The sequence below is a fragment of the Camelina sativa genome, chromosome 16, assembly GCF_000633955.1.
Source record: "Camelina sativa cultivar DH55 chromosome 16, Cs, whole genome shotgun sequence".
Classification (NCBI taxonomy): Eukaryota; Viridiplantae; Streptophyta; class Magnoliopsida; order Brassicales; family Brassicaceae; genus Camelina; species Camelina sativa.
Window position 1 is genome coordinate 28,877,835 of NC_025700.1, and position 14,793 is coordinate 28,892,627.

Consider the following 14,793-nt stretch of genomic DNA (forward strand, 5'->3'; position numbering starts at 1 on the left):
TCAAAATTAGTCAGAAATTATATCTTCTAAAACTGTCCTAGCTACTAGCTAGTATCGTCGGGAAATAGTTTTGTCGACACCGTACTGACCATTACATATATAAGATATGACATTAAATGAACACGCATTTTTTTTTTTTTTGAACAAAAGAAAATTTTCTATTAGACCTTAATAAAGTTTAAGTTACAATAATCAGTCCATTAATGGCCTCTTTAGCTAAAGCATCAGCGTGCCGATTGAAGTTTCTGGGAATGAAAGAGTAAAAAATGAAAGATAGATTTGCTGATAGTTCAAGGATGTCGTAGAGAATCCCATGAAGCTTCTTAGAAGAGAGCTTCCCATTGAGTGCATTGACTAGCAGCTGTGAGTCTGATGCGACAGATAGTGCACATGATGATCCTTCACAGGATACTTGCTCTTGTGAGTTCATAAAAACCCAGCCTAGACCCACACACCCATCATCCTTCCAAGCCGCATCTGTGAAACAGGTTAGGGCGTTGATTGGTATCGGAGGCTTAATTAGGGGTTGAGTTGGCGAACAGATCTTCTCTAACGGGCTTTGGGCTGATTGCCATTCTTTTGCCCTTACGAGAGCGAGTAAAATCGCTTCTTCTGGGGAGGTTTTCTTTTTGTTGAATATAAGCTTGTTACGAGCTGTCCAAATTGTCCAAATAATCCAAGGGGAAATCGGTCCAGCATTCAGTCCTGTCGGAGGGAGGCACAAGAGGGAGTTTGCCAGGCAAATTCCATCCTTCACATCGATGATGGCCAGGGGACTTAGTGTTGTAGCAGTAGGTGCTAGCTGCCAAGTTATAGCCGCAAAAGGGCATTTGAATAGGAGATGCAGTATTGATTCATCCTGGTCACAGTGGGGACACTTTACGGAATCATTCACTTGTCTGTGGAGAAGGTTTTCTCCCACCGGTAATGCGTTCTGTGCTGCTTTCCAGAGCAGGAGTTTTGTCTTTAGAGCAGCTTTCAGTGCCCATATGTTTGATTTCCAGCTAAAGGTATTGCCATTCTCGTTTTCTGAAGTAGGTTCTTCAGCTTCTTGTGATGCCATCTCTTCATAGTATCCAGATTTTACTGTGTAGAGTCCATCCGATGCTGGGACCCAAGCCCAAGTGTCCATGGCTCCCATTCTACTAGGTCTCAATTGTTTGATTTCAGCAGCGTATGAAGGGAGGATTCTTTCAATGAGGCTTTCATTCCAATCCCGAGAGTCTGTGAGAAGGAGATCAGCTACCATCAGGTTCTGCGACTCTTCTGAAGGGGGTCCTATTGGCGCAACTGTAGAGTTGAGGGATATCCAGGGGTTTCGCCAAACTGGGATTGTTTCCCCTGAGCCAATGAGTCTTCCCATGTGTGGTTTGATTAGGTCTCGTCCCATACAGATGCTTCTCCACCCATGTGATGCGGATCCTTTAGGGATAACATCCATTAGGGGTGTTGAAGAGCAGTATTTCCCGAGGAGAACTCGTGCAAGAAGACAAGAAGGGTTTCAGAGTATCCTCCAGGTATTCTTTGCCAGCAGAGCTCTGTTGAAAACTTTTATGTCTCGGAAACCTAGTCCACCAGTTTTAAGGTATTTTGACATTCTTTTCCAGGAAATCCAAGACATTTTCATAGTCTCCGAGTTTGAGTCCCACCAGAATCTTGTGAGAGCTGATTGGATCCTCTTGCACAAAGAGTTTGGGAGGTGGAAGCAAGTCATAGTGTACGTAGGCATAGCAGCTAGAACCGATTTGAGCATCGTTAACTTGCCAGCAGTGGATAAGAATCTAGAATACCAGCTAAGGGCTCGTTGTTTGATGCGATCTACTATCATACTAAACAAGTCTTTCTTTTTCCTTCCAAACAGTTCAGGTAAGCCCAAATATTTACCTTGACCTCCCTCCTTCTTGATATTAAGGTATGCTTTTGCTTGCTCTCTCACATGTGTTGGTGTTTTTGCAGAGAAAGTAATAGAGGACTTATCTTGGTTAATTTTTTGTCCAGAGGCACTTTCATATTTCCGGAGGATGGACCGCAATGTTAGGCAGCTTTGATGGTCTGACTTACAGAAAAACATGGTGTCATCTGCAAATAGAAGGTGGTTGACTCGAGGGCTACGTTTTGCCACTTTAATTCCCGGTAAGCGACCATGATCTTGTGCTCTATTACACATGCTAGAGAGTACTTCGCTGCATATAATGAAAAGGTAGGGAAAGAGAGGGTCTCCCTGTCTGATACCTCTCTGAGGAAATACCTCTCCAAGAGCTTGACCATTTAGCAGATAAGAGTAGGAGACTGTAGATATACATTGCATGGTCCAGTTAACCATCGTTTTATGAAACCCCATTTTAGTCATTGCTGCTCTTATGAAAAATCTCATTCGAGTCGGTCATAAGCTTTGCTCATATCTGTCTTGACAGCCATGTAGCATCTCTTTCTAGCACCAGAGGTTTTTAGGTAGTGTAGTGCCTCATGAGTAATCAGGACATTATCTGATATTGCTCTTTGTGGGACAAAGGCAGATTGATTCTCTGAAATACATTCATGGAGGATAGGATGTAGTCTCTTAGCTAAGAGTTTAGCTATAATTTTATAGTACACTGAGCATAGGGCAATTGGTCGGTAGTTTCAGACTTTTTGAGCAGTCGTGATCTTTGGAAATAGCCTGATATGCGTGTGGTTTATCATGTGTGGCAGTTGGCCGGAGATAAAGAAACCCTGAACCTCAGACACTATCTTATCACTTAAGGTGTCCCAGTTTGATTGAAAGAAGCTAGCTGAAAAACCATATAGTCCGGGTGCTTTGTCTGCATTGATCTAGAAACACGCCTGCTTGATCTCCAGGGCATTTGGTATAGTTATTAGTTTGCTGTTCATTTCCTCAGTGATGCAGGTAGACAGTGCCTCATTAGCAACTGTTGTCTTGTCCCCGGCCTGAGAGGTGAATATATCTTGGAAATAGTTTGAAATGACCTGAACAATATCCTTCTCCTCGTACACTGGGGTTCCATTAGTGGATTATATGACAGAAATGTTGTTTTTGGCTCGCATACCTTTGGTGGCAGCATGAAAAAATCCAGTGTTCTTATCTCCCAGGTTTAGCCATAACTGTCTACTACGCTGCTTCCAGAACTCTTCCTCTCTCTTATATGCGATCAGCAGTCTGTGGTTTAGAGAGTCAATTGAAGGTTTTGGGGTTTCATTATCACTCATTGCCTCCTCCAAAAGTTCTCGGAGAGCTATAATTTCTTTTTGACTATTTGAGTGTTGCGTTTTGCACCAGGTGATGATTGCGGTCCTGTATCGATGGATTCTCTGATCAACTGATGCATTCGGTATACAGTTCCAAGCCTCTAGCACAAGTTTTTTAACTTCATCATTTCCTTTCAGTCGTCGATCATATCGGAATAATCCGCTTCTCCTTCTTTTCACAGGGTCAAAAGAAATTACCAGGGGCCTATGATCTGATCCTTCAAAACGTAGATATTCACTTCTACTTGAGGGATAAGCTATGGTCCAGTCACTATTTGCCATGACTCTATCTAGCCGACATCTAACGAGGTGGGAGTGTCTCATTCCTCTCCAAGATAAGAAATTCCCAATATGCTTAAGATCATAGAGGTCGCAGGTCGACATAAAGGATCTTAGGTCCGAGAAGGATCCTTTGGGTCTGGAGGTCCACCTACTTTCTCAGAGCCATGGATAATATCATTGAATTGTCCGGTGATTAACCAGGGTCCTGATTAGCCATGGATATTCACTTCTACCTGATGTAGATGTAGAAACAGAAGAAATTAAACATGTTCTGTCTTCTCGCATTACACCCTTCACATATTAATTGCAAGTTTTTTTTTCTTTTGAGTCAATTCTAATCCTTTCAATTTGTTTTTTTGTTTGGGTGAGACGAGTCCGTGTAGTCCCCACGAAAAACTTTTTAAATTTATTGAGGCAAGAGAGAAGAGAGGAAGAGTCAAGACTTCTGTTTTAAAAGGTCCGTATCGAATCATAAATTCTCTCTGCCACGCCTTCATCTTCTCGCCCTGATTAGTTTCATCTCATTCTCTCTCCATCTTCTCATCTCCTCCACAAACCACAATTATTAAGGGATCTCTGCGTTATAATTTCTTTATTAGATGCATACCAATGATATAAACCCCATCTTCCAAATTTCTTGACCAACGATAGTACGATACTAATGTTTATTTGCAACAGAATATGCATTTTCACCACCCCCCCCCCAAAAAAAAATTAATTCACATTTGATTCTTAAATTACTTGATAACTTCCATTCATATAGAGTTCATATATTCACATTAAATAAGGTTTGAAAGTGACAATAACCTAATGTGGTGTGGCCATTGTTCAAAATCAAAAATCAATTTACGGTTTACATATATTTCTTTTTGACTGTTGCATAATTTATAATTATCAAGTTTGAGATTCGGATTATCCTATCATCAAGAATTCGAATTCCGTATACTGATTTCTTCCTATATATCTAAGAAAATATTATTGTCCATTTATGGACAGATTCGGCAAATTTTAAAATAAATGAAATGGTAACGTTCAACCTATTTTACTTGTGGGAAAAGGACCCTATGTTGAACCTATAAATTACACTTTTTTGCCAAAATCAATTCATAGCTTTTCCTTCTCGACAGGGGTAAACTCAATTTGTATCAAATTTCTAAAAGCCTTCTTCTATACTCAAGCTAGATTTTAAAATATCTAGTTCACTAAAAGATGTAATTTGGAGGGTCACGAGTTATGTATGGGTCGCAATCATACGTTTATTTATTTTTGGTCAGCAACCATACGTTTATAAGTTGGTCTTTTTTTAGTACGTGCAGTGTTAACCAAAATCAGTACGTTTTAATTAAATCTCAATTCCGCATTTGAAGTGTACATATATGATCAATGGCACGTACAGTCAATATATTACTTTTAGAACATATCTCGGGGCCGGTCCATTCCTAATAAATCCAAAAAGTTATCACACCGCCAATCACATGTTACCTTTCGGTGTGATTTTTTTGTTTATATTTTGTAACTTTGTTTTAAAGGATAAAAAAAGATGGTATATGCATATGTCTCCCGATACGGGCCTATGAGACTTATAGTTACACCAGTTGTTCATAAAAATAATTTAAATCAGTTTAACATATATATATATATACTAGAAATAGGCTCGCGCGATGTGCGAGATATATTTATTTTTATTAATTACGATATATCTTAAATATAGAAATCAATTTATGAAATGCATCTTTTTCAATATGTAAAATTTATTTTTAAAATGTTTAATATGTGTTCCTTTATATATAGGGACCTTTGTATATATAGTTCTTAATGTTTGGACGCAAAATAAAATAAACAAAACATATCGAAATTTTTTTTGATTGAAGTAATTGAATCTCTCAAAGTTTTGTTGTTTTGGATTTTATTATTTTGTGATAAATTGTTAGGTTTTTAGATCATCTTCAACCCTACTCTATTTTAAAAGTCAATACTCTGTTATAGAGTAACATTTGCTCTAACCCTACTCTATATCTTACTCTAAAATAGAGTAAATGGTAGTAGTACTCTATATGCAACTTTACCTTTTTACACTAATTCTATTTTAGAGTATAAAATAGATTGATACAATGAGAAAAATTATGCTCTATTTTAGAGTTAAATATATATATATATATATATATATATATATATATTGGAAATAGTCTTAGCGCACATGAGGTTTGTGTAGAAACCATAAATCAGACATTAAAAACAAAAATTGAGTATTGAAAATAGTTTACAAAGATTACAAGATAAACCTCATATTTCCCTACATCTTTTACAAAGCTTTAATATACAACTGCGATCAAGACATATATGATGATTCGCTAGATCTCTATAACCAGAAAATTAATATTGAAACTCAGTAACCATGAAAATAAATAAAAATTAGGTTTTAGTCTCAATCGTAAAGAAAAATAATTGATAAATATATTTTTTTGTCAACATTGAATCAACAAGGTTCGAGTCATAGCCACTCCCTACTATGCAGGGTAACGTGACTCGTAGAGGTGGTGTTGTAACCACTTGACTAAAGACACTTCTCGATAAATATTTATCTTTTTGCGAGTGGTTTTACAACTTTATATATTCTTTAACTCAATCTTAATATTTGATTTTCTTTTTAACTCCACTATATGTTGCTACTGTTTGATTTTCTTCAAACACCCTCCTAACAAATTTCTTGTGAATTAGAAACTCTCTATTAATGCTTAAAATGTGTTATACTTTTATGATAGGTTATTTCTCGGTCCTTGTCTCTATTCTTAGTCAATACTATGTTCTTTTAATTATTAAAAAATGAACTATTCAACATGTCAATTGGTGTAAATGGAAGGGAAGACAAAATCAGAAAGATTGATATCAACAATAGATACATTCCAATTTTTTTTGACATAACTACATTTCTAATTTATTTTAACTTACATCTAAATGTTTTTTAGTTAACTATATTTGAACTTATAATATCTATATGTTGACTTTTCCATCAGATTTTGATGATTTTAAAATAAGATATGTGAGGAAAAAAAATTCAGACCAACTCAAATTCATCCAATCAATAACTAAACTTCTAAAACATGAATTTTAACCTATACTACTAAGATTATGAATGTAGACAATATGTTTTACAAGGTAACAGATGAATCACCAATGATTATTTTGAATTTTGAATAATTAATAAGTGTATACACGATTTATCATATGCTCCAGTTTTTACTCTCTAATCTTGTAATCACCCTTAATATAAAAAAATTTGGAATAATGCATATTAAAATATGGCTCATGTCATAAAAATTTATGAACTATCTTGTACTATATCTCGCATTAAATTTTGAATAAAATTCATGAAAATAAAAGTGTGTCAAATTTAATGTTTTTTAGATTTGATAAATTATCTCTATTTTCTAATCATTTTAAAATAAATAGTATAATTACCATTAAATTATTTTGTGAAACTATTGTTTTCTATTATTTCATGGGGTGATTAAGCAATTATGTTATTTTTATTTTCTTTTAGTACATACGTTTTAAAGACAGTCAAACTGTAACTTATAGAATATTAAATAAAATTTAATTTTATCTGAGTTTTGTCTTTAATACAATATATCTGATTATTGAGTACAATGTATTTTTTTTAATATATAATAACATATTTTATATTTTTAAATTATTTTGTCATAAACACATTGGCTTCAATTTTTATATTAACATTAAAGTATAAAAACTTTTTTTGTTTTAATTGGTTTGGTCAGTAGTTTTATTTTTACAATATATGGTATATGCTTTCATGAAGAAATATATTATATGTTAAAACTAAAGGTTATGTTATGTTACCATTATGTTTTTTAATTTTCTTTTAGTACAGATGCTTTAACGATAGTCAAACGGTAACTTATATAATATTAAATACAATTTAATTTTATATGAGTTTTGTCTTTAATGCAATATATATATGACTATTGAATACAATGTGAAAACTTGGTTAAATTAGAAACTTGGTTTAATGTGAATACAATATACTGATATATTTTAAAATTAGTCTATTATAAATTAACTTGGTTTCAATTTTGACTTTGAAAGTATAAAAACTTTTTTTGTTTTAATTGGTTTGATCAGTAGTTTTATTTTTTTGGTTATATTATGGTATATGCTTTCATTAGGAAATATATTATACGTTAAAACTAAAAGTTGGAAGAAATATATTTTTGTAACAACTTGAATTTTTTTTAAAGCAAACTATACACCAAATAAAATATAAATAAAATGAAGTATATATATAAAAATATTTAATTTTAGATTAGTGAAAAAGACATGTGTCATAAATATAGAGCGCCAAATGTCGCATTGAGAGGCAAAATTAGTAAAAACCTTCTTATATTAGATAAGATATATAATGGTTATCCAAGTTGACAAACTATATATGTCAAATCATCAACTCAGAAATTATAAAACCAAATTGATCATATATATGTCCTAATCTAGTTAATCAGGGGTTGAGTTAAAACATGTAGCGATGAGTCAAATCTAGGTCAGTTTTGTACGCTTTTGCTAACGGATAAAAAAAAAGAAAGAAAAAAATCTGTAAAAATCTTCCACAATGAAAGAAGCAACTCCAATTTACAGAAGTTAAATCTTATCAGTTACCACCATATATATTGTTTCGGTTTAGCCAATCCAGATTGGGCATTCTTCTGTTAGGAAAGATTAACAGTAACTTTCAAGTTTTAAAAGGCTAAAACAAAAAAAAAAGTTCCAACGAATTAATTATTGTAAGAAAAACTGGTAGAAACCCATGTGGAGTACTTGAGGCCATTTAAAGACAGGGATATATAGTTGGTCTCTCTCTCTCTCTCTCTATCTTGGTAGTGAATGAAACATATCATGACAGTTTAATTATTTAGAATAATACATAAAATAACTTTACAGAATAAATATAGAAAGTGTGGTTGGCAGAGAATAAGTAGTAAGCAAATTGTGATGTTTTCTACTTTGTTTCTTGTTTCAATATAAAAGAAGGGTTTAGAAGCAAATAATACAAATAGACAACATCATTGTTTCTTGCACGTAAACGTCAACTGTATCAGTTGCTTTCGTATATGAACAATAGAAGCCGATCGAAGAGCACCAAAAACTTGTGGTACACAAGCAAAAGAGGCAAATGTGCCCATATTGCAAATTAAACAGCGTTGAGAATCTTATCCGGATCAAGTGTGTGACAAACACAGTGTGAAAGTAACTGCGTCGTCGACCTTTTTGGTCTAAAAGAACGATTGGCAAATAGCAGTAGATATGAGGAAAAGAGAGGGGTATAACAGATATTTTAGACACCGAAAAAGTAGTGTTTTGTCGTTATTAGCGTATGTCTTAGAAAGGCGACGCCGACAGAACAGTGGTCCACTGCTCCTGAAGTCGACACGTGACCAAACTTTGTCTCCTTCTGAGGTCCCAGAAAAAAAAAGAATGGATCTCGCTTTCTCCAGATCAATCACTCGCGATATCATCTCTCCACGATACGTTTTTAATTACGGGCAACGGCGTTGTTTTACGTAATATCGACGGGAATTGACGTCACGCTGATGCCATTGTTTCTACATCTGATATTTGATGATGTTGGTATATATGGCTTTAATAAATTAGACCTAATTCTTGCTTCTTCTTTTTTTTTTCGGGTCACGTGGTTCGTTCAGTAACGTTGAGAATATCATAAGTATCTACATATATTTTCAGCTCATTGATTATATATTGTTAGGTAAAGAAAACATATGTGTTCAAACCAACAGGTCAAAAGTGTGTTCCTAACAAAGTTTTCTAATCAACCAAAAGCTTTCAAAACGCAGTTAAGATTTCGTCGAACTTTGTTCAAAAAAGAAAAAAAAAACAAGATTTCTTCGTGGAACTAAAAGGCATCACGATTCTGAGTATTATAATACTCCTATATATGATTATATAGGGTGTATAAAAAAAATGTTCGTATGAAATCGTACGGATAAATCCTAGAATGCTAAAAAGGTGAATTTTGTATGTATATATTTTTAAAAGCCAGTGACTACAACAAAAGATGTTATTTGCTCCTACTTGCCTTAATTCTATTGGATAACTACTACACATATACATGATTCTAAAGACATATAATAACATAACATCATTTTCCTTTAAAAAAACTCCATTAGTTTTATAAAAGCAACTACCTAGTTCAAGTATGTAAATAAACCTACCTACATCTACGTTTTTGACGTATGTATTTTGCAACTTATAGGGAATTGAGTACTAAATTTAAATACTCTCCGAAGTATTGAACGCAATTAATTTACCGACCAAGCTAGCCAAATATATATTATATATGTGTTATATAATAAGCATATTCCGCACTACACAAACGCATACATATTGTTTATACATGTAATAGCTTATGTAACGACACGTATATGCGTATTATTAAGATCCTATTGTATGGGTTAAAGATGTGACATTATTCAACAGATAGTAGACATTGTGACGAATATCGTTACTTTGACGGCTAGGTGGACCATAACACTATTTAGACTTTTAACATATATATCTATCTATATAATTAGTTTAATGAATATGTTAGCTATATATCCTATATATTATATGGAATACCTAAACTTTCTTAGAACATATAAAGGATGAGTATTATTTGTCGATCTTAATTTACACAACAAAAAAAAAGAGAAATATATTTATATATGGGATGTATTTTCAATATTCACGCATGTCTCCTCTAATTATTGATGTGAGTTGCGTAAATAAATAATACATCTATTTCTTTCTACTCAACATATGTAGCCTTGCTACTATATTATCTGTACTAATCTACGTGTGCTCATATACGTATGAGGTCCCCTCTTATCCCTAAAGGTAGTAGACCCTTGAAATTTTCTAAAGCATATATATATGGCCACACTTCTTTTGGACCTACTAGTCTTCTTCTTAGCTTATTTTCGATTTCCATTATAAGTACGCACGTAAATAAACACAGCTAAGAAAATGCTAAAGACAACGTATATTTCATATGCACCCTGTGACAGTAATAGACTAATATGTAGTATGACCAGATCAAATCTTCGTATTTCACAAATAGTCAACTATTAAGTGTTATCATCAGCATGTACCGAATTAATTAGGCATTGATTTTTTTATTTATATGACGCACATATTATTATTATTATGTCGATAAGAGAGTGTATTTATTTAGGAAATAAAAAAACCACGTCAGATAGCGAATCTAAAATAACCAAGTGATAAACAAAGAACTTGATTATATATATATATATATCACTTCGTATAGCTGACTTAGTCTTCGTTCTCCACAGAATATAATTTGATTCATAATCAAAAACTTCAATAATTAAGATAGAATGGAGCTGGACGTGGACCCGGTCGGTTTGACCTTCTTTCACTTTTTTTTTTCTTTTCTTTTTGCTTTCAAATAATTGACACTTTTTTTTCTTTCTTTCCCAAAAAAACATTATTGAAACTTTATAGCGTGACTATGCATAAAGCTTTTTATTTTATTATACTCTTCTCTTTTAGGTTGTTAATTAAATTAAACATGCAAGCCCTATCCGATTATAAATTCTAACACTACTACCCTATAATTAAGGTAAGTTTGACTTTTTTTCCTATTTAATTTTCTTAAAGGTTTTTTTTTCTTTCCATGCAGGTATTAGTTGTCTAGTTGGTACGTTCCTGTTGGTATTTGCTTCTCAATTATTATTCGAATACTCATGTGTTACATTTTTGTGATAAAATTTATATATTCGGATGAGAACTGATCAGTTGTATAATGTTAAACACGATAAATATTTTAAACTAAATCGCCTATTAATTGACATCCTTCTTATGATATGTAGATATTGTGATATAAAGTAAACTCGTTTGCTCAGCTTAACAGTTTGATAATTAAGGTTCGTCCTTTCTAAAAGAATAATTTGTGCAACTTTTTTTTTTTATATATGAAAAAATTACTTGTAAGATTCAAATTATGGTGGTGCCACATAATCATAATTAGTGTGGTACAGAAAATTTGACATGTCCACAACAAGTTCACCAATGTATATTTGAACTACATAAATTGTTTAGCCGGGCAAAATAATGATAATCACGTAATATTTTAATTAAACTTTTGAGTCAAAAAGAATAATTAATATTAAAATGGAAACATGGAAACCTATTATCTCGTGACACCGAGTGTCTCCTCAAGAGGGCTTGCTCCTAGAAGACTCAGTAAAGAAGGTTGGAAAGATTAGTTTCACTCTGATTGCTCTTTGTTTCCAGTTCCATTCCACAGAGTTGATAATAGAATTGATATGCTCCCGTTAATTCTGATGGGGAAGAGAATGAGGGGTATGTTTTTGTTTCTGTCGTTCAAAGATTTTTCCTTCTTCTTTTGTAGTATACTAGTAAGTACAGTAGAAACACAAAACGTACGTTTCAGAACTGTTTTTTTACACCTTTTTTATATGCATATGCCAATAGTAGTTAATTTCCAATTGAAGATAGAAATTTTATTAAACGCATATATATGCCTTTCCAAAGTAAAAAAAAAAGTTCGGGTAAATCATATCTTTATGTGTGTTTTATGTAGAAGTACACCTAGGCTATATATATATTTTTTTTGAATCTAATATAACTATATATAATTGAACATGCAGAAATGAGTATTTGAAGACTTTTTTTTCTTTTTTTGCAAGACTCAATTACAAAATATGGATGCGAGGAGAAACAAAAGCAATACTTGGAAGAGACGAAAGAGTGGAACTAGTGGCGTAATAATAGAAAAAAAGAAAAGAGTATAGTATTTTTATAGGCCCAATCCCTTAGATATATATAATAAAGAGTATGGTATTTCTTTATCTGTCTTGCATTTTTTGCACATTTTACCAACAACATTTGTTTTGTATTTTAAAACAAGTGTATGAGGAAAGAGCAGAAAAAGAGAGGTAGTGAAGAAGAGAAGAGATAAAGAAAAAGAGAGGTACTGAAATCTTCTTAGTCTAAACATCTTTTTCTTCCTTGCTGAGCTTTTCAACTGCCAAAATGGCATCAGTGATATCTTCGTTTATCTTCCTTATCTCTTCCTTACCAATATCAGGCTCCTTTAGCATCCGTGCAGCCAATTCCATCAATTCACCTATGGCCTTCTCTTTTTGCTCAGCACTAGCTTATGTAAATGCTTAGCCTCCTCCTCCTGCTTTCTTTGGCGGCGTTGTGTGCTTTGATCCAGGTTGAGAAGGTTGGGTTGAGAAGGAGCTGAGGAACGTCTGACTGGTGGTGAAGCCATCAGACATGAGAGATAGCTACTTTCCCCTCCCATATCTGAAAAAGTAGAAATGATATAAGGAGACTAGCATAAGCCAAACAGCGTTCTAAAACAAAATCAAAAGCGAGAGAAGAATAAACATGGAGGGTAAGCATAAGCCAAACAGCAAAATCAAAAGAGTGGAATGGTATTTTTGGAATAAAAAGAGTGCTAAAAAGAGTGGAGAAAGTACTAAAAAGAGTGGAGTTGAGGAATATGACCACCCCACTCTCACACTTAATTAAAAGAAAACGACCAAAAAAAAGGACTTAACATAAAGAACAACCAAAATAGAAAGGTCAAGTGAACAAATTTGAATTGTTGACAAAAAAAAAAGTGAACAAAATTTTGAACTGAATTATAAACCAAATGATTTGAAATTGATTTCAGGATATCTAACCGGTTCAGGTTCGGTTCGATTTACCATTTAGCCAATGGGGTGTGCCAAATTAGACTATTGCTTAAATGTCCGGGTAAAATAATGATAGTCACGTAATATTTTTATTAAACTTTTGAGTCAAAAAGAATAATTAATAATATTAAACTGGGCTTTGATTGATAAGACTTCGTTCTAATCTCAAACGGCCCAATATGATATATCATTCTCCTGATAACGCTGTTTAATGAAAATCGAAACGGTAGCGTTTGGAGTAAAACTGAAAACGGTGCCGTTTGAAAGGAAGAAACTGAGAGAGCAAAAGTCAAAAAGAGAGTCTCTCTCTCTCTCTCGGCTCTGCTCTGCTCTTCTTCTCTGGTGTGGTGGACGGAGGACTCACTTGTCTTCCTCACAAGTAGTAGTAGTAGTAGTAGTAGGTCTCTCGAACCAAATCTTCTGTAGCTTCAAATCCGAGCACATATACGGATTCGCAATTGATCATCACTAGAAGAATCCGATTGTTGTTAGGTTAGTTTTGATCTCTTCTTATCTTCTTTGCCGATACTAATAGATGATTGATTAACACAGTGAGAGCTTGATTTTTGAAGTATAACACAGTGTCAAACATGGATTTGAATTTCGTTTTGCTTCTCTGTATAGCTTTGATTTTCGTCGTTGATACTACTAAGGTAAGCAAGCCACTCAAACTAGCCCTAATTTGAATTTTGTTTTTGGGGGAAATCTCTGAGGTTTATGATTTGTTGAAATTTAGGGTAATGGAGATCATCATCAGGAACAAGTAGTTTCCAATTTGACGGATACTACTAGTAGATTTGTTGGTGGGTCTGCTGATAACAATGTTACTGCTGATTCCAAGAGTATTATTATACATCATTCCAACAACTCGACCAGTGATGATGATACACAGACACACTTGGGTGATGGATCTAAGATGATCAATGGTGGAGATACTACTACTACTAGTGCTAAGAGTGAGCAAGGGAAGGTAGCGAGTGATGGAAGTGAAACCACTAAGGAGGAGCCTCTGAGCAACTCTTCAAGGAAGAAACAAGGCTTTCATGGTGAAGATTGTGATCCATCTAATATGTGTACTGATCAGGAACATGAGTTTGTCGCTTGTCTCCGAGTTCCTGGTAACGGTGAGTAGTCCTTTCTTCAATCTCTGTCTGTGACTATACTTACTGTGTCTTTCACTTACATCTTTTTGGTTCTCGGGATTGAGCTTTGTTATCCTTCATCTCATTATTGTGCAGATGCGCCTGATCTCTCACTCTTAATCCAAAACAAAGGAAAAAGGGCTTTGCTTGTAACTATTGCTGCTCCGGGTTTTGTCCGGTTAGAGAAGAACAGTGTTCAGCTCCTGCAAAACGAAGACACTAAGGTAATAATGCCTTTATGTTTAGATATCTATCTCTTCCTGTGTTCTCATTTTTTGTTAAATGCTATTATTGTATGATGCATTCCGTGGCTCTTTGATTCTGTAGCAGAGTCAAGAGCATACTTATATATAGTTAAATCCTGA

At 33.9% G+C, this 14,793-nt stretch overlaps 2 protein-coding genes across 5 annotated transcripts in view; one reads left to right on the forward strand and one right to left on the reverse strand.

The window, feature by feature from the left end:
- LOC104754178 lies at window positions 2,812–3,528 on the reverse strand. The gene is made up of 2 exons (XM_010476316.1): window positions 3,048–3,528; window positions 2,812–2,993 (listed from the first exon to the last, which is right to left on the reverse strand). The coding sequence occupies exons 1-2, from the start codon at window positions 3,526–3,528 to the stop codon at window positions 2,812–2,814; spliced, it is 663 nt and encodes a 220-aa protein (XP_010474618.1).
- The window catches only part of LOC104753109, a 3,976-nt gene continuing 2,753 nt past the window's right edge, over window positions 13,571–14,793 (forward strand). The window contains exons 1-3 of one of the 4 annotated variants that reach the window (XM_019238616.1): window positions 13,571–13,778; window positions 13,859–13,939; window positions 14,023–14,332. In XM_019238616.1, the coding sequence (XP_019094161.1) occupies window positions 13,877–13,939; window positions 14,023–14,332 (373 nt within the window). In that variant the 5' untranslated portion in view covers window positions 13,571–13,778; window positions 13,859–13,876. Of the gene's footprint in view, window positions 13,940–14,022; window positions 14,333–14,793 lie in introns of all 4 variants that reach the window. The other 3 variants (XM_010475400.2, XM_010475401.2, XM_019238617.1) reach the window with 3 other exon arrangements.

What these genes read in the sequence shown, in the direction of transcription:
- LOC104754178 (XM_010476316.1), bottom strand. Translation starts at nt 3,528, where the DNA reads ATGGCAAATAGTGACTGGACCATAGCTTATCCCTCAAGTAGAAGTGAA. An exon ending in TTTTCATGCTGCCACCAAAG is followed by an intron (nt 2,994 to 3,047) that starts GTATGCGAGCCA and finishes ATGGAACCCCAG; the next exon opens with TGTACGAGGAGAAGGATATT.